A 24,754-nucleotide genomic window follows, 5' to 3' on the forward strand; every position below is an offset into this window, starting at 1 on the left:
ACACTTGCTCTCCTGCCATAGGACTTTTGCAGGCAGGCATTAACTGGGTCCTGTTTCCTGGGACCTCCTCCCTCCAGGGAGGACACAGAGAGCATAGCCGTGACAAGCGGGCCAGGCCTGTCAGCCCCAGATTTCAGCTTCCCTATCCTTAAACCCAGTGTGTGAATGGCAAGGCCCTGGAAAAGCCACATCTGTGCTGGGGAGTCTGTAAAGTGATTGTGGAAGTTGGAGCACAGCCGATTGAGAGCCGGAATTACCTCAGAGCTCTAATTCTCCAGTTGGCCATTTACCACCTACCTCTGCATCCATTCTGACTTCCTCTTAACTATCTGGTGAGACCTTTGCGATGCTGTAATAGACTGCTCTGGCTAGCCGTATGTCAACTTGACACAGCCTAGAGTCATCAGAGAAAGGAACCTTAATTGAGAAAATGCCTCCATAAGATTCGGCTGTAGGGTGTTCTCTTAATTCAGTGATTGGAGGAGGGCCCAGCCCCTCGTGAGTGGTGCCATCCATGGGCTGGTGGTCCTGGGTTCTATAAGAGAGCAGGCTGACTGGACCATGGGGAGCAAGCCAGTAAGCAGCACCTCTCCATGGCCTCTGCATCAGCTCCTGCCTCCAGGTTCCTGCCCTGTGTGAGTTCCAGTCCTGGGTTTCTTCAGTGATGAACAGTGATGTGGAAGTGTGAGCCACTTTCCACAGTATAAACCCTTTCCTCCCCGAGTCGCTTTGGCCATGGTGTTCAGCACAGCAGTCTTGACCCAAACTGAGACACAGACCATTCATTAGGTCCCACCAATCCCCAAGCTGAGAATATCGTCATGGCACCTGGAGACAGCAGCAGGGATTTCCAGTCACGCTGTGACCTGCCTGCCTAGTGTCCCCACTGAGGTACTTGGTAAATGTTATTGTCTGATAAAAGTTGACATAGCCACGCCCATGATGGGACCTGTCATCATCAAAACAGTTGAATCCGAGAACCTGGTCCCTGGCCATTCACCTTTAGCTCAGAATAAAGTCTTACTCCCTTTGGAGAGGGCTGTGTTTTACAAAGGAGTCTAGTCCCTTCCCAGAGGCCAGTTCCAGCTGATAGCCTGAGGCCCTCGGGGCCCAAATTTGAGCTGGCAGCACATTCTCACTTTACCAACATCTCTTCATGCCAACAGGATGGTCCATGGGTCCTCTTGGGGAACACAGACCCAGGGAAGCCTTGGAGGCTCCACTTGGTCTCTCACCAGCCACCTGAGTGCTCGCTGGGGCTGCACAGGGCCTGCATATTAGCAGTGCCACGTCAGAGTGGCGGTGGCTCCCAAGCCTCACCTTTGTGCTGAGACCGCCCAGCCCCAAGGTTGACTTCCTGCCTTCCATCCGGAGTTTCGGGCACACGTGGAAGGGAGGGGTGTGTACCATGAGCACAAGTCAACCTTTCTCTGGTTTCCAGGCCACGCCTCTTTCTGGGTTGATTCAGATTTCCTGTTCCTTTCAGCTTTAGAGTCGAGTGTCAGGCCCACAGGAGCAGCCAGAACTTGAGCGCCTAGCTCCTCCCTCAGGGCAGCCACCTCTTTAGGATGCTAGTGGGGTTGGCCACTTTTCTCAATGCTGCTTTTTTATGAGTGAAGCTAACTGGAGTGCAAACACAGCTCAGACCTTGGCCAATCTGCAGGCCACAGCGTTACGTCTACAGAGCCCAGTGGTTTGCAAAGCTGAGGTTTGTAGGCTTCTTGGTTTGCCTCCTAATACGCTACATGGAGTGCTGAGGGGGAGTTTTTTTGTCTTAAAGATTTATCTTCACTTTTAAGTTATGTTCATGCATATGTATGTTTGGGGAGCGGGGGTTTGGGTATATGTGTAATTTTGCCCACTGAAGCCAAGAAGGCATCAGATACCCTGGAGCTAGAGTCCCAGGCTGTTGTGAGCCACCTGACGTGGGTTCTGGGAACTGAACTCAGGCCCTTTGCTAGATAGAGCAGTACACGATCGTGGCTGCTGAGCCATCTCTCCAGTGTTTGCCTGCCTCCTGCTCTGTTCTGAGGGAATGAGTAGGCGTAGACCAGGATCAGCCCTGTGAATGGCGTCTGTATTCCTGTAGATGACAGAAGCTTGTAGGCCCCTGGTGGAGGGAATCAGAAACATGGTTTGGGGAATGCTGGGCTGCTCTTCACCAGGCTGGGGTCTTCAACTGCATCTCAAGCTGTGAGGGAGCCTGAGCTTGGGAGGCCAGATGGAAATGGCTGCAGCCTCTGGTCCTTGGTATTCTCAGTCTGGGCAGTTCTCTGACAGGGAAGCCAAATCTTCTTGTTGGTCTGAGCTGTGGCTCTCCTATGGCAGCTACAAGTAGACTATGTAAAAGGTTATGTCACTTCTGTGGCATGGTGACATTTCTCCTTGGCATGGGAACCACAGTATTCGTTCTCCAACCACATGGGGTAAGTCTGTCCCTGCAGGAGGCAGGCCAGAGTGGCAGTGGCTCTGACATACAGGAATGATCCGTTCCAGAGGTGACCAAGGTCAGTGGGACTGACTGCTTGGTAAGGGGTGGTCAGCTGGTTTGGGAGCTGGTGTGCCTCAGAGGCCAGCACTGCTGGGGAGATGCCAGCCTCATGCTGCCAGTGCAGTAGTGCTGGCCTGGGTAGGGCCTGGCCGTCCTCACTCCGGCTTCTGTTCCACAGACTGGCACCCATGCGGCTCTACACGCTCTCCAAGCGCCACTTTGTCCTCGTGTTTGTTGTCTTCTTCATCTGTTTTGGGCTGACCGTCTTCGTTGGCATCGAGGGTAAGTCTGCCTTTTAACCATCTTCCCACTTACAGCACAGGTTTGGTGCAGCCAGCCCCGCTGTGCCACCTTCCTCTCAGCCAGACCTCAGCATGGAGGGAGATGTGCCTTCTCTCTGAGCCCAAGGGCAGACGGTGGTCGTGCCCTGCACCTTGTCTTCTCAGGAAGCGTAGCAGGTAAGCTGGGTGATGTAGCCTGCTGTTCACAGCAGCCAGGGCCCTAGGTCAGTTTGGTGGGGCTGGCAACTTCTGCTACTTGCCTTTTATTTGCTTAATAATAACAATAGTAATAATAAGATGTTAATTTATTATTATTTCTCCTCCTCTGTTTCTTCTTCTCCTCCTCCTTTTTAAATAAGCCAACCTGGCTTCGAACTTGCTTTGTAGCCCACTGAAACATTTCTGGAGTCTTTTGTGTGTCCTAGGGAATCCAGAACCCACTGTCTATGGTGGATACAGGCCATGTGAGGGTCTAGGGGAATGGGACCAGCACGAAGGGAGATTGAGCTGGTGACACTCCAAACTCCAGGGCCATGTGAAGAGCACTGGGCATTAAAAACTGTCCAACAATCTGTAGCTCTGACATCCTCTGGGAAGGCTAACCTGTTGTTGTTGTTGTTGTTGTTGTTGTTGTTGTTGTTGTTGTGTGTGTGTGTGTGGGTGTGTGTGTCCCCATCTGTCCATGTCTTAATGTCAGATGTCTGTGTTTGTATCTGTGTGTGTCCAGATATTGATGTCTATTTGTATCTGGGTGTATCAAGATGTTGATGTCAGATTGTGTGTGTGTATGTGTCCAGATGTTGATTGTTGATGTCAGATTGTGTGTTGGTGTCACCTGTCTTTCTCTGTTATTCTTCACCTTCTATATTAAGGCAGGATCTCTTACTTGAACCCAGAGCTCACTGACTCAGCTAGTCCAGCCAGCCAGCCACCTTGCTGTGGGGATGCCATCTCTGCCTTCTGAGCCCTGGCATTATAGAAAAGTCCCTGGACCTGCCTAGCATTTACTTGGGTACTGGGGATGTCAGGTCTAGTCCCCATACTTGCACCTCAAGATCTTGGCCCACTGGCTGTTTCCCCAGCCCCCCAACTTTCTTTTTTATAGCCATAAAACAAAGGCACAGAAACTGAATGGTTTCCCCAAGATGTCAGGGGCTGCGGTCCATGTCCTGTCCCCACCATGGGCAGCAGGAGCCAGCTTTGGCAAGAGAATATTCTCCTCCATTTCTTTTCCTTTCTTTTGAAGTAAGATAGCTTGTTCATTGAGGGTGGTTTGCATTAGCTCTTCTGGGTGATGGTACAGATGCGAGGATGCATGTAACACCGAGTGTGAATTGCATTAAGGCTTAGTTATGTCCCGGGGGTATTGTGTCTCAGAAACCCAGGGTGGGAGATTAAGATGCTTCCTGCCTTGTGGTAAGGAAAAGGACACAGTTGTCACCATAGTGACTACAGACAACGCCTCCTCCTGGCTGTTAAGTCAGTAAGGGATTAAGCACAGCAGTTATAACTGTTACCAAGACTCATCATTGTCTCACCTGCATCTTAGGGGAGGCACTAGTATTGCGTGAAACCTCAGGGGGACATTAGCCAGGTTCTGTTTCCTCAAGCCACCGTGTCTCAAACACCCCACTGTATCCAGCCTTTTCTCTGAGATGAAGGTGGACGGTAAGGCCCCAAGGCCAACAGGGACACAGGGTTCAGCACTTTCTCTCGCGCACAGGTTACATGCGTCTTCTAGAGACGAGAAACAACAGGGAACACGTGCATGTATATGTATGTACACACATATATGCACTCATGTGTACCCACTATATTATAATTATATCTCATTACTGTATACAATAAAATATGTAATATATTTATAATTATAATTAAAGTGTAAGTGAATTACAATATAAATAAGTGTCAATATTACTAGATATAATATATTCTATATAATATATACTATATATAACATAGCACATATATACTAGATAGAATACATTGCTAGCTATGTAATATAATTATGAGGTATAGCATATATTATATAATCATATGTGGTAATATCCTTATATCTATGTAAAGTAAAGGAACTGGCTCACACGATTAGGAGGTTAAGACATCTGCAGGTCTCTAGTCAGCGAATGGGAGCCAGGAAATCCAGTGAATCAGTCAGGGTCCAGGGGCTTGAGACCCAAGGGCTTGATTGTGTGCGCTCAGTCTAGGTCTAATTCTCATGGCAGGTGACTAAGGTTCCTACTGAAGATGGGAGACCAAATTCTCCTTAGCTGTTCAGGTCTTTGCCCACTTTCCCTGGGTAGAGCGGTCAGCTTTATTCAGTTGATTGACTGAAGCGTGAGAGAGATTTACCCATTAGTCCCTCACCGACTTGTGACAGCCATGTTTAACCAAACACCTTGCCATCTGCACCCTGTGCCCCACTGAGATTAACACAAGAAATTGACTGCTGTTAGCATTCTCTTCTTAATTGCTTTATGTGACAATGATACATTGAGAGCAGGGGACAGATTAGGGACCATTGTGTTACTACTTTGTTCTGCAGATGTAGAAATTGGGGCCCAGAATGACTAGTCAGATTAGAGTCTGGGTTCTTCTGGTGCCAGTTCTGTGCTGGTTCCGAGTGCACTAGTTGTGGGGTCTGCTTGGAAAGCTCTTCCTAAATGGAGACATCCTTGCAGGATTCCCAAGTGCTCTGAAACATGAAGTTGTGCAGTTCAAAGTACATACACTACGCCAGCACAGTCTGAGGTGGATGGAGGATTGTTGGTGGCAGGCTGGGGCAGCCATGGAGGCAGCCCAGAGAATTGGCATCATAAGCTGAGAATGATTTTTTTTAATTTACTTTAAAAAGAGAGTCTCACTGTGTAGACCAGGCTAACCTAAAACTTGCTATGTAGATCAGGCTGGCCACTTCATAGAGATCTGAAGTGGAAACTTAAGGGTTCTTTGGAAAATCAGTTGTGTTGGATGATGTTTTGCTGGGGCAAACATGTAAAGGAGTGTTTCCCTGAAGCAGACACAGGTGAAAGGATGTACTACTAAAGCAAGACGTGAAAGGACATGTGATGAAGGACTCTTCACTAATGACACGCATATATTGATCCGCCTTACATTGTGTAGTTGAGCTCCTTTTGTCGGGCCTCCATAGAGAGAAACCACCAAAAAGCTTCTGGTGGTGTGCTGCGGTTTCTTGCTGCTTCCAGACTTGGGCTGATTGGCAGAGCGATGTCAGCTGAGACAGATGCATGTGCTAAGGCAAGACCTGTGAAGGACATGTGACGTTTGAAGGATGTATAAAGAGGACTCAGTGGACAGTGACCAAGTGGCTTGCTTCTGAAGCTATCTGTGCACCACTTTGCTGATCTTCACTTCACTGAGAACTGTTCCTGGCCTTTCTGCTGGTTCGAATCCTTCCTGCTAACTCATGTTGATTCGGCTGAGGCTTTGCCGTCCTGTGCCACCACTGCTGCTCTCCTGACACTACTGAACTGGCTGCTGGTGTGTCTGTGAAGTGTTCGGGAGTGTTGGTTGCCACTGCTGACCTGTGAACTGAACTGCTGACTTCCTACAGCGCAGCTGGGAGTTGCTCTAAAGAACCTCTTTAAACAGGTCCACTCCCCTGTACCCTTTCTTTTCCACTCCCTCTGGTGGTGGACTAGAAGGGAGGTTAAAGCATTTAAGAACCGTCATTAAAAGAAGGCTTAGAAAAATTAAAGTTACAGAGATCCGCCTGCTTCTGCTTCCTGAATCCTGAGATCAAGGCATGTGCCATCATACCTGGTGAGAATAATATGTTTTAGACAAATGCAGCTGTAAATTAATTTTAAAATCACGTAAGGCAAAAAGCCCTGAAGGACCACTACAAGAACAGTAAGAATCAGAAGCTAAGAACTCTGGGAAGATGATAGAGTAGAAGGAGTATGCTTCCACACGAGGCCAATCACAGCAGCAGAATCTGAAGGATGGGTTATTTTGGGACTCTGGGGTCTGTTGGAGGTCTGTAGCTTCCTGGGTAGGAAGTAGACATTAAATGGTGACTGGTTTTAGCAAGTCTAGCCCCTTATACTCATGCAGCTCCTGATGCAGACATCTTTGGCTCATACTCTGAATCGGCCTGCGTATAGTAGTTTGTAAGCCAAGGAGAACAAGAAGGTCCTGTCTCCCCAACTGGGACCTGAGCTCTGCTCCTCCAGTAGCTGCTTCTGAGCACAGAGGCAAGGCAAGGTGGTCATTGTTGATGCACTCGGAGTTGGTGCGTCACAGTTGTAACCCTACCTTATCTAGCCGAGGCCACCAGGCAGTTTAAAGAGCTAGACCATCTCCTTTTTCCTCTTGGGAACAAAACTGAACACATTTGGAGATTCAAAAGGAACAGGACAGTCAGGGACAATTAGGCAGTCACCAGAGGAACACACAGACAGGAGGAAAAAAAAAAAAAACCGGGGGTTGGGGATTTAGCTCAGTGGTAGAGCGCTTGCCTAGGAAGCGCAAGGCCCTGGGTTCGATCCCCAGCTCCGAAAAAAAGAACCAAAAAAAAAAAAAAAAAACCCGGAGAAAACCTGTCAGCTGCTCTTCAGCATCGATGTCTACAGTAGGAGCAGCCAGCCGGGCAAAACTAAAGCCTCTGAGGAGAGGGAGGCCCTGCCCAGCATTATCCTCAAAGACCATCTGACTGAGAAATGATAAAGCCTGGCTCACCAAGGGAAAAAGAAAACATCAGACTCTGTCCCTGAAACCACGTGACCCGTCTGCTAGACAGAGGCTGTGGTGGCTGTCTTAACAAATAAGAGGGAGATGTGGAAAGAGCCAGAGAGCATGAGGAGACGCCAGGAAGGGAGGAGAAACTAACAGGAACTTCTGGAGCTAAAACGTGCCATAGCTGAGCTGAGAGTCCACTGGGAGGGCGAGTCGGACTGGAACGAGCCGAGGGAGGCATAGCAAACCTGAGGATAGGCTGACCACCACATTTACGTCTGGGGAGCAGAACGAAAGATGATTGGAGATATTAAACAGCCTCCAGGGCCTTCGGGCCACCACCAAGTAAGCAGTGCACAGGCTGTGAGTCTCAGGAGGAGACAGGCAGGGAAATAACTCCCGATTTGGATGAAAGGTGAAATGGACGTGCAGGAAGTTTACTGAGCTCCAGTGGTCTAAAATAGAGTCTCACACCAAGACACCACAGCACACAGCACACCGAATCCCGCTGGAGCTGGGAAGACAGGCAGTCCTTCATGAGGTCGCCAGCACGCGTCTCATCTCAGTCACACTGGGCAGAAGATGGACTGAAAATACCGAAAGAGTTCTCAACCAGGAATCCTGCCTGCAAACTGTGCTTCAAACGGGAGGGGGAAGTCGAGTGTGCTGGTTCACGGCTGTATTCCTAGAGCTGGGTGTCTGAGGTCAGTCAGGACTATGCAGTGAGACCCAGTCTCTAGATGAAAAAGGAAGATGTTCCCAGGAAACTAAAGCCAAGGGGCTGAGGGAATAGCTGCCACTATACCTGTGCTGAGGGAATAGCTGCCACTATACCTGTGCTGAGGGAATAGCTGCCACTATACCTGTGCTGCAGGTAGAGCCACAGGTTCAAACACAGCTAGTCCTGCACAGGCAGCAGTCGTAATTGTAAAAGCTCATGCCATTCTGACATCAGTGTGAAAGCCCGCTTTCATTTTCCCATTACTTAGAGGCTTGCATGTTTACAGTGCAGAATGTGAAAGCTGCTATCCTGTAAGTTTGCACGTCCACACTTTGGTTCCTACATGAGAGACTCAATTGCTAACATTATTTTACAGTTTTGGATATAAAATAACAAATAAGTGGAAGAATACTTGACTGCCTCGCACGTTCAAGGCCGTGGGCTTGATTCTCCCCCATAATGTGCAAGCTGTGTGTGTGTGTCTGTCTGTCTGTCTCTATGTCTAGATATATGTGTGTCTGTATGTGTATGTCAAAGTAGTTGAAAGAGGAGACAAAGTGTTTACGTATTGACGTATTAAGCTGTTAGAAACTCCTGTCAGAATATGACTTTGGGTGTCAAGTGAGGAACACAAAAGCTGGGAGGCTGATGGGGAACAAATGTGCAGGAAACAGAAGCACAGAGGAAACAGAATGAGCCCTCCTAGTCAGTAACTAAATATACAGTGATTAAACTCTCTGATTAAAAGGCAGAGATGGCCAGAATAGATTGAAATCACTACATGAGGGGCTGGAGAGATGGCTCAGAGGTTAAGGGCACTTGCCGAGAAACCATGAGGGCCCGAGTTCAGATCCCAGCACCTCCCTGGAACCCCAGTCCTGCTGGTGGGAGAGATGGCGACAAAGCAACCACTGGGGACTTGCTGGCTTCCCTCCTACCCGAATAATATGAGTTCCAGGTTCAGGGAGAGACCCTGCCTCAGAGACCAATATCAGAGGTGAGAGAGGAAGACACCTGATGCTCTTCTCTGGTCTCTGCACACACATGTCCGTGGGTGTTTGCACCTCTCCTGTATGTGTCCATCACACACACTCCATAACACCTGTGTGTGCACATGCACACATACACAAATCTCATGACACAGACCTTATTTTGTCTATAGGAGCCTTATTCTCTCACTAAAGATGACAGGCAAGTTAAAGAGAAAAGGTAGAACAAATATTCCATACAGATAGTCTCATGTGGTTAACATTCACATTCTCCTTGTGGTTTCTAAAGAAAGGCAGGGTTATGACGAGGTATTTGTATCCTTGTGTTCAGAGGAGTGTTACCCACGGTAGTTACGGTGGTGAACTCACTCATCCGTTGGCACAAGGTGGACAAGAGCAGTGTAACATGTGCTACAGTTGAAACGTCTGTTGTGTAACAAAACTTTAACTGGGGAGAGGCAACACGTATATCTCCTTACCCCAGACCTCCTCATCCCAGATAGCGGCCCCATGACAGACCAAAGGATACTACCAGATCCAACTGGGGTTCATTACAGGAGTATAGGTGAGGGGTTATGAAGGCAGAAATGGCTCAAAAATGGCTGCATCACCAAGGCCAGCCCTGGCATGGGTGACAGCTCATGGCTGAGAAACTTGGAGCACACTGCACAGCCTGCAGGTGGCTCAACAGGTTGGAGAGTGAGTGTCCTTCCCAGGCGATTCTGGTCTAAATCTTTTCCAGGCTGCTTAGGGTTTATGCTGCTTCCAGGCAGCTGGCCTCGTGTCAGAAATCTTTGTAGCATCTCTCTTCCTTGGTCTCTTTTTTGCAGCTCAGCCTTCCTTCCTTTGAGTAGAGATCTCATCTTTTAAGAAGAGCTCTCAGCTTTTCTTGCTTATCTGTCAGGGAGGGGCCTAGTGAATCTGGTCAGTTTCAGGGACTTCCCAAAGCTATTTCAAGTTGTTTACCTTTCTGTTTAAAGCAGTGGTTTTCAACCTTTCTAACACTGCGACTCTTTAATACACAGTTCTTCTTGTCGTGGTGATCCCCAACCATAAAATTATTTTCCTTGCTACTTCATAACTGCAGTTTTACTACTGTAAACATCTGGTATGCGACCCCTATGAAAGGGTCGTTTGTAACCCACAGACAAGTTGAGAACCACTGATTTAAAAGAGCTTTCCTGCAGGAAACCATTATACAACAATGACTCAGTGGGTAAAGCCAGTGCACTACTTGCTGCCAAGCCTCCAACTCCAAAGGAGGGCACCAACTACCTTGCGTTGTCCTCTGATCTCTCCACGTACACACCATGGCACATATACAAACAAAAAAGTAAAGAGAAAAAATTAGGCAATTTAGGCACATTACTGTGTGTGTCATGAGGACATTGTACTAAATTAAATAAACCAGTCACAAACAGATGATACTGTGTGATACCACTTAGCTGAGGTACACAGAGATGGCTGCCAGGCAGAGGGAGGTAGAGTGGGGAGCTTAATAGTGCTGAGTTTTACAAGAAGAGCTAGAGGGATCGATGGCTGTGTCTGCACAACCCAGATTACTGAATCCTGCTGAATTGTATCCTAAAATATGCTCAAAATAGTAGGCTCTGTGTGTATTTTAATCACAATAAAATTGGGGAGAAAGAACTTAGTGAAACATTTATTTCAAAAAAGCCTCAATGTTTCATCCCTGTTTAGTGTTTCTAGAAGACTGGGATAATAATTGGATGAGTTCATTAACTAGTCTTTTCTTAGTAATGTTTCACTGGGGCCATGTACAATAGAAGAACCGTATGAGAGCTCTGGGCGGGAGTCTATGGAGATCCCACCACTGTATGCTGGTCCTCCTGCCTCAATGCCCTTCCAGTGTGTCGCACAGCAGAGTGTGTACTGTGTTTGGGTGTTTTGCTGGGTTATATAAAATCTCCTTTTAAAAATAGGACCAGGGACAAGAGATCACTCTGTTGACTGTGTAAGTCTTCCTTGCATTTAATTTGATCACAGAATCAGTAAATTATCCTCTCCATCCCTCTCCCTTCTCCTCTCTGTTGCTCCAGGACCCAGAGTGATCCAGACTTCGGCTGCTAATTTTTCACTGAATAATAGCAAAAAGGTAAGAGGCACTGTGCTGTAAGAAGCAGATGGTGTTCACTATACACTTCAGCCCTCATGGGAGGCTCCTGACTGCTGGGCCTGCCCAGTTCTTGTCTCACAGTCAGGGTCCTGTCAGCTGAAATTCCCTTGTCTAGGGTCCTCGGTGTTGTTGTTGTTGTTGTAAAAATATAAAAAATTTTAAAAAGTAAGGTTATCTTTTACCCCGCTTGGTCTGACACCTCAGTGCCCCAAGATATCTGCTAGTTATCTTGGCGGAAACACATCCCAACTCTGGGGTAGCCCAGTGTCTCCTGCCACCACACACTTTCCTACACTCAAACCGTCACATAAAAGAACACACAACACAATAATCTTTGACCCAACTGATAAGATATAATTGCCCACTTAAACATACAAAGCCCAGTGCCATCCATCCCTTAAGAACATTGATAACAACCTTTAAATACACAGAGCGGAATCTTAACCTCAGCCTCCATTGTCCTGCCATGGCTTCTCTTTCTCCCTCTCCTCTCCTCCTTTCCTTTCCAGTCTCCTCCTCTTCCTTCAAACTTCTCTCCCACCCATTCTTCCTTCTCCTTCAATGACAGGCCTCCTTCTGTCCTGTGCCTGCCCCTCACCTGTATTTTACAAATTCAATGGAGAGGTTTTGATGAAGTCACCTGATTCCTGAGTAAGTGGCTGGGCAGCTGTCCTTGGGGCAGTGGAATTAGCATCAAAATACAGATAACTCCAGGGCAAACCACAACACAGAGTCTGGGGTGGGGTGGGGGTGGAAGGACACTGGTGTCCCCCAGACACAACTACCAAACAGCTCCCTTCCAAACGTCCTTAACTCATCCTTACAGCTCCTGTCAGATACCATGCTTCGCTCACTGTTTAAACAATGATGACTTGGGCATCTGACCCTTCCGTTTAAAAAGCTTAATTTGTATATATGTACATGTGTGTGCATGTGTGTGGAGGCAATGGGCTAACCCCAGGGTGAGGTTCTCAGAAGCAATCAGCTGGTCTTTGGGTTTTTTATTTGTTTCTTTATTTTATTTTATTGTTTGTTTGTTTTTGAGCTGAGAGTCCTCTCACTGGGATTTGGCCTTCCCTGCTAGGCTGGCCGGCCAGTGAGCTGAGGAACCTTCCTGCCTCTGCCTCCCCAGAGCAGGAACTACAACTGTGCACCACCCAGCTTAATGGAGGCCGGTGGGGGTAGAGAGTGGAACTCAGGTGCCCACGCTTGCAGGGAAGCACTCTATGTCTCTTCACTCTGTTTGTCCAAGTTAGGACTTGTTCCCGGTTGGTTCCAGTAGTAGCAGCTCTCATTGTTGGTTGGGATTCTCAGCATGAGGTCAGTTTAAATGAAGCCTGCTGGCCCCTATTTAAATGCACCTTGATTTGTCATCACCTTTATCAAAAACAAGGGTCTCTCTGTGTATCATTTATAACCAGGCTTTAGCTGGGTATGCTCCTGTGTCTTCCCAGGGCCCATGCTCAGTGTGGTTTCAATGTCACTGTCTCCCACCTGCCTACCTATTAGGGTCTCTTCTTACAGTCTCGTTTGTTTTGAGGCATAGGTCCCCCTTTGTAGCCTCGGTTAGCCTGGAACCTCATATCTAGATCAGACTGGTCTGGAACTCATAAAATATCACCTGCCTCTGCCACACTGCCTGGCTCCCTTACGATTTCTAAAAGGGCAAAGAAACTGTGTATGGTCTAAAACTGCCACTGCCACCTTGGAACTACCTCTGGGTAGTCAGCCTTCGAGGCCTCTTTGCACTCGTCATTGTATTGAGCTTTGAGGCAGAGGGCCTATTTTGAAGAGGCACCACCATGAGGTTTCTTGACAGTTGTGAGACCCTACCTCTCAGGGTCTCTTTCCCTGACAGTGAGAGTAGCTATCACCCCATGGAACTCAGAGTTTCTATGAAAACATGTTGCCTCAGAAAGACAACACTCCCCTCTGACAGTTTTTCACTCCCCAATGGCTTTCAGTCAGGTATGGTCTCAGAAAGTTTGGTAGAGACGCTGACAGCCTGAAAACGAGAGACCTTCACCTCTGCAGATGAGGCCTTCATATGGTGCTGGTTGTGGAAGTGTAGGTAGGCACCTTCACCAGCTTTCTCCACAGCCTTTGCCATGGGACACCGCTGTTATGTCTACAGGAGACAGACACCATCGATGACCATTGTCACATGACCGTCTCAGTCCCCTCTGCAGGCAGGTTGAGACTTGTCTAATGCTGGAAATAACAAACATTAGGCAGCGATGTCCGCCCCCAGTCACAGCACCACAGTGATGCGACGTCCGCAACCAGTCATGATACTGTGAACATGGACAGTTCCCTGCTGTCCTGTACCACCGCACGAAGGAAGCGCAGCCAGGCCTCTGTAGGAAGCTAGTTCCTTGTGCTCTGCAAAAGAAAGCCACCCACCTCTGTCAGGGCCCATGAGCGGAGCTGTGTGCAAAATGTTTGATATGTTAAGGTGAGGTATTCAGTGATTCTTTGAACAGGTCATGTGATCACTTTGGTTTTTTTCTTCTGCTTCAGCTAAAACCAGTTCAAATCCGTTCAAACCCACTGTCCACATATAACCAGCAGCTATGGCTGACGTGCGTTGTGGAACTGGAGCCCTCAGAAGGTATTTGGGGTGGCTTCTTGTTGTTGGTTTTAGTATAAACTCATTCTGAAGAGGTGGAAAAGCTTTACATGGTCTGGGCACATGCTGGCAGGTACGTGTGGAAAGATGGCCATGACTTACATAAGGAAAGATGGGAGGTTCCTCTGTGCTGTCCTAGGGTGAGTCGGGGTACATCTCTGTAGGGTATGGACAGCTGAGAGATGTCCTGACACCCCAAGGCACACTTTTGACCCCTAGGGATACTTGGTAATGTGGTAGTCTGACATGGGGAGAAGGGAATGTTATGGGGTAGAAACCAGGGCTACCTCTGCCCATGGCGGCCTAGCCAATTGGCTGCGAGGGAAGGAGTTGCTGAGCAGTCCCACCCGCTTGCTGACAGAGACTCTTCTGCATCTTCTATGACACAAGCCATGCTTCATTCTAGTGAGAAGTGGGGGTGGTTTCTGATCAGCTGAGGTACACTAAGAAAGAATACAATCCCTTCACCATAGTAAAGGAAGTGAGAAAAGGCAAAAACAAATTTTATATCAGGATATATGTGTTTAAGACGATGGTCTAGAAAAACAATGGATAAAAAAACATTATTTTGGTTATTGGAGTGGGATTGTGATTGTTCTGTGAAGCCACCTTTGTGTGTTACTGTCGTTGCTATTTAAATATTTGTGTGTACATGTGTGGGGAGTGTGCACTTGATGCTGGCACAGAGGCCAGAAGGCATCCGGGTCATCTGTCACCCTCTGCCTGTTCTTTTGAGACATGACCTCTTCCTGAACCTGGGGCTCACATTTTCTGCAAGCCAGAAAGGCCCAGCCTTCCTCCTGTCTCCTCTGTCCAGGGTGCTAGCGTTATAGGCATGTGTGGGACACTTGTATGTGGGTGCTAGGGTCTGAACTCCAGTTCCAACCAGCGGGCCTTTTAAATGCTACACCATCTCTCCAAAATGTCCCCACCTGTCTCCACCTCTCTCTCTCTAAAAATCTACCACATGTATTTATTTGAGAGAAAATGTGTGTGTGTGTGTGTGTGTGTGTGTGTGTGTGTGTGTGTGTGTGTGTGTGTGGAGGTCAAGGGTCAGCTGGAGGGGGTTGATCCTCTCTTTCTACGTACATCCTTGCTACGGAACTGAGGTGATTAGCCAGGTGGAGCAGCAGGCTTCCTTATCCACTGAGCCATTTCAACAGCCCTGCTCTCTTTTTTATAATAGGAATATAATTAGAGAAATTTTAGTCGGAAATAGAGATTTGTTTATATCTTGGTATAAATTGAAGACTCTGTGAGGAGAATGAAAGGGTCATTTCATAGCCATTCACCCATACGTGACGTGAAATGGATGGGCCATAAATGCAGGCTCAACATGACACAGGCCCTCAGCAATGGTGGGAGGTAGCAAGGGCTTTCCAACATGGAGGGAGGAGTGGCGTGGCCGAGGATGCTTCCTGGGCTCTCTGTATGTTCCTGTCAGCAGGTGGCTCTGCTGCTGGGAGTGCCCGAGTGGTCTCAGATAACAAGTTTCTCTCTCTTGTAGAAACATCTATTCAAACCAGCTTTCCCATGACTGTGAAAGTCGATGGTGTGTCTCAAGATGCAACCACAATGTACATCCATAACAAAGTTCACAATCGGACGAGGACCCTCACATGTGCAGGGGTGAGTGTGTTTGATGCTCCACAGTCAGTCATTAGCCATGAGTGCTGTCACAGACCTGCAGCCTGCACACACACTTGCCCACCGCCCCCTCACTCACCTGGCTCCTGTCCCTACACTTCCCTCCCTTACCAGTACTCCCATGTCATGACCCCATTCTAGTGTTATGGCCCATGCACAGCACATACAGACACACGCGTGGAAGCTCAGGTACATAAGTTTAAGTCTAGGCTCTGCGTCTGAAGCAGGCACTATTTATCATTCGCAGTCTGGCTGTTATGGCTGAGTGTAAGGCTTTCCGGTCACATCTACTTTCCACGCACCTCATGATTTCATTTTCCTTATTGTTCATAAAACTCCAGTAAGTGTATATGCTGCATTTCTTTTCCCTCGTCCTCTGTTGGTCGGTGTTGAGCTTGGCTGCCTTTGGCGCCTTTCAATGCTGCAACAGTAAACATGGCTGTGCACGTGTCTCTCGGTGGTGTCTTAACTGAGGTCCTGCTGGCACATCCCAGGCGTGCTACACTGGGCATCTGGCGGCTGTAGTGTCAGTTGTTTGAAGGCCTCCCACGTGGGTGTGAGTGGCGGCTGTGGTCTTCACTCAGCCAGCAGTGAACGTAGCTCCCCTTTCTCACCAACACTTGTGGGACTTTGTTGCCTCGATGATTAAGACGGACTCTCAGAGCACTTTAAATTTGCCTGTCCCTGATGACACATTGGTCATTTATGTTTCTTCTTTTGAGAGCTCTGTGTTCTGTTCTTCAGTCCCATTGTTAACTGGATGGTTTGGGGTTTGGTCATTAGCTTTTGTGATTCTCTGCAGTAATAATTCCTGTCTGATGTGTGGTTGGCAAAGCACCACCCCCGCCTTGCCCCTCCCCCCATTCTGTAGTCTGTCTCTTCACTCAGTGATTGTTTCTTTTGCTGAACAGAAGCCTCTTAATCTCATGTAACCACACACACAAACATACATATGCACGTGTGCATGCACACTCAGTCGGCCACAAACTCTGAGACCATGGGGTACCTGCTGATTGCTGTCTGTAGGCAATGTGGAGGGTCAAGTTCCAGATGAACTTCTGCCTCTGACCTAGGGTTAGTCCTGCTGTCCGAAGCTTCCGATGGTTTATCCTGGATGTGGAAAGCTCTGATCCATCTGTGAATGGGGGCAGAGTGCCAGGCTTCTTGGGGTCACGGACTACTTTTTTAGGCATCCACCCTGGGATATAGTGTGTGGCCATGGGATCCAGCATAAGAATAACTCTCACATCATTCATACAGCATTCTCCTTAGAAGCCAGCAACTCAGACCCCCATCCTTGGCAACTTCCAGGAGCCACATCGTGATTGAACAGGTTCCTGCAGCAGTAGCACTTGGAGAGGGTCAGAACAGGCAGGGCGCTGAGGAGAGGACTCACTAAACAAGGGATGCTGGCATGGGCTGCAAGGTTTCACGCTGAGGGCTTCTCTATGCCACTCATTATCCTCACAGGAGGTCCACAGGGTAGGAGCGACTATCAAATTCTGTTTTATAAAAGAAGAAACAAGAGGCCTCAAGAGGTCACAGCCATTGTCCAGACTGACACAGAAGCTAAGTGGAAGGAACAGGATCTAAGCTGGTTTTTTATCCAGAAGCCCTCTGGTGCTCTTTTATCCAGAAGCCTGTGTGGCTTTAACCACATGCAGTCTGCTGAGTTACTAGCAGTAAAAATACAGTTGATTCTCCTGGCAAGGAGAAATCTGAGCAGAGAAGGACTCCTGTGCACTGGCCAGTCCTCTTCTTTCACAGGGTTTAGAATGCTGGCCTGAGGGTGCTGCGTGGGTGAAGTGACCCTCTCACCTCAGTAACCCCAGCCATGCCCATCACAGGCAAGGTGGCATTGGAGAAATAACTGACACCCCACCCCACCCACTGTCCCTCCTCCCACCTAAGCAAGCGGCCTGAGTCATTTCTGGAACACATTCTCCTCTGTGGGGATTAAGCCCTTCCTGCCTGCTCTGGGAAAGTCACCAGGATCAAGGTCCTCCTGTGTCCTCACCATCCTGTGTGCAGGAAGCACACAGTCAATTCTGAATAATGACGATGACGTGTGTGGAAGTCCCAAAGACCTCTTTGCAGCCCCAGGCAGGAATGAGTGAGATCCCTTTGGCCACTAGAATGGGACACACAACTGCTCAATGAGTACTGGTTCCACAGCCGCCATGACTGTCACCCTGGCTTGCAGACAGGAGGCATTTCTTTCAAAGAGAGTGGGCTGTCTGGGGGCTGAGGGTTCTCACTGCTCCTGGGATGTCCTCACCACAGCATTGGTCCTTCCTGTTCCTGGGGTAACTGCACCAGTTTACACTGGTCGGGATTTGGGAACAGCTCACCTCTTTAATCCTCTTACAGCTGCAGGGAAATGGTCCTAACTCAAGGAACAAGGGATCTTTGTTAGGTGGATACTCTGGTTTTACATCTCTTCATGTGTATGTCTGAACGGTATCTGCGTGTTTATATACATGCACGTAGAGATCACAGTTTAGTATTAGTGTTCTCCGCAGCCATTCTGCCCTTATGTATTTTAAGTCTGCCTGTTTGAACCCGGAGCTCACCATAGGCAGCCTTGCTTTAAGGATCCAGGGATCCAGTGTCCTCCACCCAAGGGATCAGAGGAGGTAGAGATTGGAACTCTCGCCCTCGTGCACTTTCTCCACCAAGCCACCTCCCCAGCCCTTATTGCTAATTTGATATTTAAAAACAAAAACAACTAACCCAGAAGAGCACCAGAGGGCTTCTGGATAAAAAACCAGCTTAGATCCTGTTCCTTCCACTTAGCTTCTGTATCAGTCTGGACAATGACTGTGACCTCTTGAGGCCTCTTGTTAACAAAAAAAGACTAACCCCCTGAGGTGGTGAGGACGCTTTGGTCCTTTTGCCAGGCACTTTGCAGTCACTCAGGGTGTGGCTTGAACCTGGGATCTGCAGATCTTCAGGTAGCTTCAGTGTGGCGCCTGTGACAGTACATATGGCCGGAGCTGTCACTCCTAATGAACAGCCTCTGGCCGGAGAGAGGGCTCGTGTGAAGGTCCAGAGGCCTGAGTTCACTCTCCAGCACCCACATCAGGGGTCCCACAACCTCCCGCGACCCAAGCTCCAAGGGATGTCATGCTAACACACACAGATACAATTAATCTTTTAAAAAAGGTAAAACTCTCCATGAAAATTGGAGAAGATTCTTCTAGTTGCGAGAAGTGTTGCTGGCTCATAGAAGGTGAGCTGGTGTGCTACTGACATGGGGTCCTTAGCTACTGACACGGGGTCCTTAGCTACTGACATGGAGTCCTTAGCTACTGACACGGGGTCCTTAGCTACTGACATGGGGTCCTTAGCTACTGACATGGGGTCCTTAGCTACTGACATGGAGTCCTTAGCTACTGACATGGAGTCCTTAGCTACTGACACAGGGTCCTTAGCTACTGACACAGGGTCCTTAGCTACTGACATGGAGTCCTTAGCTACTGACATGGAGTCCTTAGCTACTGACATGGAGTCCTTAGCTACTGACACAGGGTCCTTAGCTACTGACATGGGGTCCTTAGCTACTGACATGGGGTCCTTAGCTACTGACATGGGGTCCTTAGCTACTGACACGGGGTCCTTAGCTACTGACATGGAGTCCTTAGCTACTGACACGGGGTCCTTAGCTACTGACATGGGGTCCTTAGCTACACCTGTGACTGTCAGTCACAGCAGAAAGGGGAGCTTGGCTTTCAGGATGTGAACCAGACACGTTGGGAGGGCAGCCAGCCAGCACTGAGGAGGTGGGAAGCCACTCAAGAAAGGAAAGTTGATCCGAGGGAGTAACTCCCGGTGACTCCTGCGCGGCTGGGGGATGGGTCAGTGAAAGCGCTCAGTCCCTGTGCCCACTGAGGGGCGGCACAGCCGGCTGTGGGGCTCTTACTGCAGGCCCTTGTCACCTTCTGCCTCTGCACCCTCTCTCCTCTGCGTTCCCCCTGTCCTGTAGGCTGAGCAGTGTTAGTGGCAGCCAGCCCACTGCACCATTGCTCTCCTGTATTTCGAAGGCCTCTTATGTAAAGCACTGGGCTGTCCTCTTGCCATGACCTCGGGCATTTGATACTTGGTGTGCTTTGACCAGTTGTAGTTCTGTGTACATTTTGGGCGCCATGCTGGAAGCCACAGGCACTCATTGCAAGAGGGAGTGCGACTGTCCAATGACGGAGCAGGTGAAGGTCCTTGTGGTAGTGTCGGAGCAGAGCTGTGGTAGAGAGTGATCTCAGGCCTTTGTCGGCTGCACAGCCACATGCCAGGGTGCGGTTTGCCCCAAGTCCTAATCCTGAAGGACTGAGCGCGGGACTCGGTAGACCATGAAGCATCCGCATCTGCCGTCCACACCATCCAGTGCTACGGCTTGCAGCCTTGGCTTCTGCTGTGGAGAAGGCATGAGGGGAGGAGATCTGGGTAGGAAACAGGAGGCTGAAAGTGAGAAGCGGCTATGGTTCTCACACTGAGAGGTCACAGAATTGCAGTGTGGGCCCAAGACACAGAGGGTTGTGACACTTGTCTGCTGGCTAAGCTGGGCAGTAGTAGATTACCGACCGGCCAGGCTTCTGTCCTTGAAGAGTTAGCCTCTCTAAGGAGCTGATGTATTGTCTTTCTGTCATGGGCAGGAGGTTGATTCCAACCACTGTAAATCACGAAAGGCCCGTTGGGTGCTTGCTTTCTAGGAACCGTCCTTGCCTGGCGTCTGCTGACGTTCTCTGAGCTTTTGGCGAGTTCTCCCAAGATGCTGCGTTCTGCTCATCTGTTGTTGAATGAGTCACTCTAAGCTTGTGGGTGGGAAGGGTCCTCTTCGTGTGCTTTTGTGACATGGACCTCCTCCTTTCAGAAATGCGCAGAAATCATTGTGGCCCACCTTGGCTACCTGAATTACACGCAGTACAGAGTGACTGTGGGATTTGAGCACCTGAACCAGCCCATCAAGGAGATGAACTTCACAGTGAGTACGCGGCCAGATGCGAGCTTCTGTGGCTCCCTTGTTTGAAGCATCAGGGCCTCGTACAGTTTATTTTGGAAACCATACAGTTTTTTAAGTCTGTAGAACTGAAGAATAGCTTAAACAAACAGCCCAGAACTGGAGAAGCCAGGGTACACTTGGCCAGCCCAGCGGACGCTGAGCTGCCATGACTTTATAGTTGCAGATTTGTGCTCACGTCTTTTACTTAAGTATTTTAGGAGATGCTTCCCACACTCAGATCTTACACAAGTCTGTTTCTTTGCCCGTAGAGATTGGCATTTTCTAGTGAAGGTTGACTTTTGATAGAAAACTTAAAATTTGAATGATAATTTATCCGCTAGATTCACCACTTAAAACCCTTTCAGGAGAGTGTTGATAAATTTTTTGACCTGTTTTTTATTTTTTATTTTTTTTAAATATTTATTTTATTTATTATATATGAGTACACTGTAGCTGTCTTCAGATACACCAGAAGAGGGCATCAGATCTCTTTACAGATGGTTGTGAGCCACCATGTGGTTGCTGGGAATTGAACTCATGACCTCTGGAAGAGCAGTCGGGTGCTCTTAACCTCTGAGCCATCTCTCCAGCCCCATTGACCTGTTTTTTAATGTAGAAATAAAATTTGTTAAAATTTTGCAACACGTGAGACAACAGAAGGAAACAGCGCTTTTTTAAAAAGATTTATTTATTATATATAAATATACTTCAGCTGTCTTCAGACACACCAGAAGTGGGCATCAGATCCTATTACAGATACTTGTGAGTCACCATGTGGTTGCTGGGATTTGAACTCAGGACCTCTGGAAGAGCAGTCAGTACTCTTAACCACTGAGCCATCTCTCCAGCCCTAGAATCAGCATTTTAAACTCCTCATTAATTGTTACTAGTAACTGGGCATGCCTCCATATTCCCCACTCTAGGCTGTGATTCTGTGTCTTCCCTGGGCCCTCACCATGGGAGAACTGTTTCTGGGAGTCAGGTGTTTCCCCTTCTGGTGCAGATCTGCCTTTTGGTGTCTTGCACATGGCGTGCTCACACAGACACTGTCTGTCCCCGTCCCCACCCCCGTGTTTCCCGTTTCAGTGGAAGACATACAACCCTGCGTTTTCCCAGCTGGAGATCTGGTTCCGCTTCGTGTTTGTGGTGCTCACCTTCATCGTCATCGTGAGTAGCGTTGCCTCTGCCCCAGTCACTGAGGATGACGCCGATCTGAGCAGTTCCAGTCAGTAGAGAGCAAGCTCCAAGCTCGGAGCAAGACCCTCCCGTGGGCTGGCTGGGCATTACTAAACAGTGTGCGCCGAGACGCTGCGCTACAAAAAGTGAACGAAGTATCTTTCTGTGTAGTGTGAGATCATTGCTGACCACTGGCGCCCTGTGAATCCCCATCCCTGTAATCTAACCATTCGCCTTCATAGAAGGGGGCTGGCTGTGTTGGGGTGACAGTCTCAGTGCAGATGCAGATGCAGCTCTTACCCTGAACATTTGAGTCTTTGGGCTTTTGAAAGCTTGCCGAGGAATGGTTCTGCAAATGCAAGCCTTCTGGGAGCTGAAGTTTGTGCCCACACTCACTTTGGAGAAAACGCTAAAGCACAGAAGGGTGCTGAGAAAACCCAGCCGTGAAGACAGAGCGAGCATGCTGCTTGGCGGCTGATGGCGCCTGGTGCTGAGGGGAGCGAGGCGTTAGGTCTTACAGTGTGTGGAGGCCTCTCCAGCTGATACCTAACGTGTGCATGGCATGTTAGAGACCCACAGTGGAAAGCAGCACATCGGCATGTGGTGAAGCTGTAGAAAGTGTGGTAGGAACAGGGCCTGAGTCAGGCCCAAGGCCATGGAGAATGAAGTGGACCACTGGCCTCCCTCATAGCAGATCTCATAGAAATGCTTTAGTCCCTTTTTTTTTTTTTTTTTGGAGAGCTACCTGCTATCTGAATTCTTCTTCTGGAGCCTAAATATTGATGTTCACAGCCCTAAATGTGTTCTTAAATGGGGAAGGGGCCTGAACTTCAGCAGATAGCCTTGCTGGGAGAAAAACAGCACACAGGCCAGGAAATTCAGACATCCCAGAAAATCATTAGCTTCTATTAGATGACAGGGAGAAAGAATAGCAGTCTTATATGTAACACAGAGTACAGTGTTTGAAAGCTGTTTAAAGACATTTTTTCCCAAGGGCTCTACACACTTATGGAGGTGTTTAAGGACACACTTGCGTCTGGGTGGCACGACTTTGCCTGTTGGCCCAAGCTGAAATGCAAGGGTGTGTGTGATCCATTTCACCTGTGACCACACAACAATCACACGTTTTTGTTTTGGCTGTCACTGATCACTGATGGGACTGGCCCCGTGGATCCTGCCTGGTGCCTCCCGCTGGGGTGAGACTCACCGTGCTGGGGCCCAGCAGACAGTCAATGGCCGTTTGCCTTGCAGTGCCTGTTTGTGCATTCCCTGCGCAAGTTCTCCATGAGGGACTGGGGCATCGAGCAGAAGTGGATGTCTGTCCTCCTGCTACTGCTGCTGCTCTACAATGGTGGGTGCCATTTTTATCTCAACTTTCTCCACTCGGATTCTGAGCTGACAGGCATCGTGAAGGGTGCCCTGGCCCGAGTCCCCAGGAGTGTCTAAGGGGAGCCCCTGGAGGAAAATTTGGGGCACATTCCCTGGGCCCCACGTGAGACAGGCCATGGCAGATGCTTGGATCCTGAAGAGACACAAAGCTCCTGGGGAGAGAGAGCTTGGACGAGCTGCAGACGCAGCAGTCTTGGAACTTGGCAGAGGTGCCGTGCACCGTCTCTTCCTTGTCCCCCCTCCAAAAAGCATTTGCTGCAGTGCTGGGAATCCTCGGGCTGCAGGAGGAATTGACACAGGGCAGATGGCTCTCTGTTGGAATCACTGTTGCAATCTGTCCCATGCCTCTCAGACATTCAGAAAACAAAATCGCCTTTGGTTTGCTACCTGCCCTTGAGCTCTGACCAGGGGAAATCTTGGTAATGAGCTCTAAGCGCGAAAGCGGCCGGGGGCTCTGCGCTTGCCAGCCTGCTGCGTTCTTGTCAATGTTCCGTCTTCTCCCTTCCAGACCCTTTCTTCCCACTCTCCTTCCTGGTGAACAGCTGGTTCCCAGGGATGCTGGACGACTTCTTCCAGTCTCTGTTCCTGTGTGCCCTGCTGCTCTTCTGGCTCTGCGTGTATCATGGGATACGGGTCCAGGTAAGCAGACAGACAACCTCCGAACGAGTGGTCCCGTGAGATCCTCTGTGGCCTACACTGCATCGCAGGGACGTGCTATGTGGAAGTGTTTGAGGTTTCCTGTGTTCTGTTAGAGTAAGAGGCTGTTTGCTGAACATCTTACTTTTTCCTTCTGTTTGTTTTTAGGGAGAAAGAAAATGTTTAACTTTCTATTTGCCTAAATTCTTCATCGTTGGACTGCTGTGGCTGGCTTCTGTTACGCTGGGAATATGGCAAACGTGAGTAGTGCTTCTGGATGTGAAACGTCAGTGCTCTAAAGTGCTGACAACAGAGGGTGGGTTGGACCATGACAGCATCTGCCCCAGCAGTCAGATAACTGGATCCAAGGCATTGGCTTGGCTTGTGTGGCTTGCATCAAAAAGGTCATCTAGCCTCAGTAGGAAGCGAGAAAGCCTGTGTAATCATAGGCTTCTTCAGCAAGGAATGACGGTTTGCTGGAACAGCACCCAGGACTATCCCAGCAGACATCTGGGTTCCCTGCATGGCTTTCCGATCTTGCAGAGCTTCAAGCCTGACCCTGCTTAGACTCGGATGATCCTGGTTAGACCCACACCCCTTCTGTCAATAGCCCTGCTGCACATCACTGCCCAGCTCCCCAGAGACACTGCTCAGCCCCTGACCCAGCATGATTTGCCTGTGGCTTTCCATGCTTCATTCGTGCCACAGTGGCCCTGACCAGTTCTGTGGCATGTGTGTACTTCCCCGAAGCTTAGGTGTTGTGCCAGTGCTGATTCTGAGATTTAAGCTCACACACTTTATATTTACACACTATCTAGTTCTCTTGCTTTGCCTTCCTCCACCTCCCACGCCTGGGTATGCCATTGAAATAGCTCCTGGGGCGGGACAGATGACTCAGTTAACATAATCTTCCAGAGATCCCAAGTGGACTCTCAGCTCTCATATCAGGTGGCTTAGAACCACC

At 48.9% G+C, this 24,754-nt stretch overlaps 1 protein-coding gene across 3 annotated transcripts in view; it reads left to right on the forward strand.

The window, feature by feature from the left end:
• Positions 1 to 24,754, forward strand: part of Tmem181 (transmembrane protein 181) — a 54,322-nt gene that overhangs the window by 19,525 nt on the left and 10,043 nt on the right. For all 3 annotated transcript variants that reach the window (XM_039088223.2, XM_039088219.2, NM_001130939.1), the window contains exons 2-10: positions 2,670 to 2,773; positions 11,241 to 11,296; positions 13,838 to 13,928; positions 15,454 to 15,575; positions 20,461 to 20,571; positions 21,676 to 21,756; positions 23,017 to 23,116; positions 23,663 to 23,793; positions 23,959 to 24,050. In XM_039088223.2, the coding sequence (XP_038944151.1) occupies positions 2,670 to 2,773; positions 11,241 to 11,296; positions 13,838 to 13,928; positions 15,454 to 15,575; positions 20,461 to 20,571; positions 21,676 to 21,756; positions 23,017 to 23,116; positions 23,663 to 23,793; positions 23,959 to 24,050 (888 nt within the window). The remainder of the gene's footprint in view (positions 1 to 2,669; positions 2,774 to 11,240; positions 11,297 to 13,837; positions 13,929 to 15,453; positions 15,576 to 20,460; positions 20,572 to 21,675; positions 21,757 to 23,016; positions 23,117 to 23,662; positions 23,794 to 23,958; positions 24,051 to 24,754) is intronic.

The sequence above is a fragment of the Rattus norvegicus genome, chromosome 1 (assembly GCF_036323735.1).
Source record: "Rattus norvegicus strain BN/NHsdMcwi chromosome 1, GRCr8, whole genome shotgun sequence".
In the NCBI taxonomy this organism is placed as follows: Eukaryota; Metazoa; Chordata; class Mammalia; order Rodentia; family Muridae; genus Rattus; species Rattus norvegicus.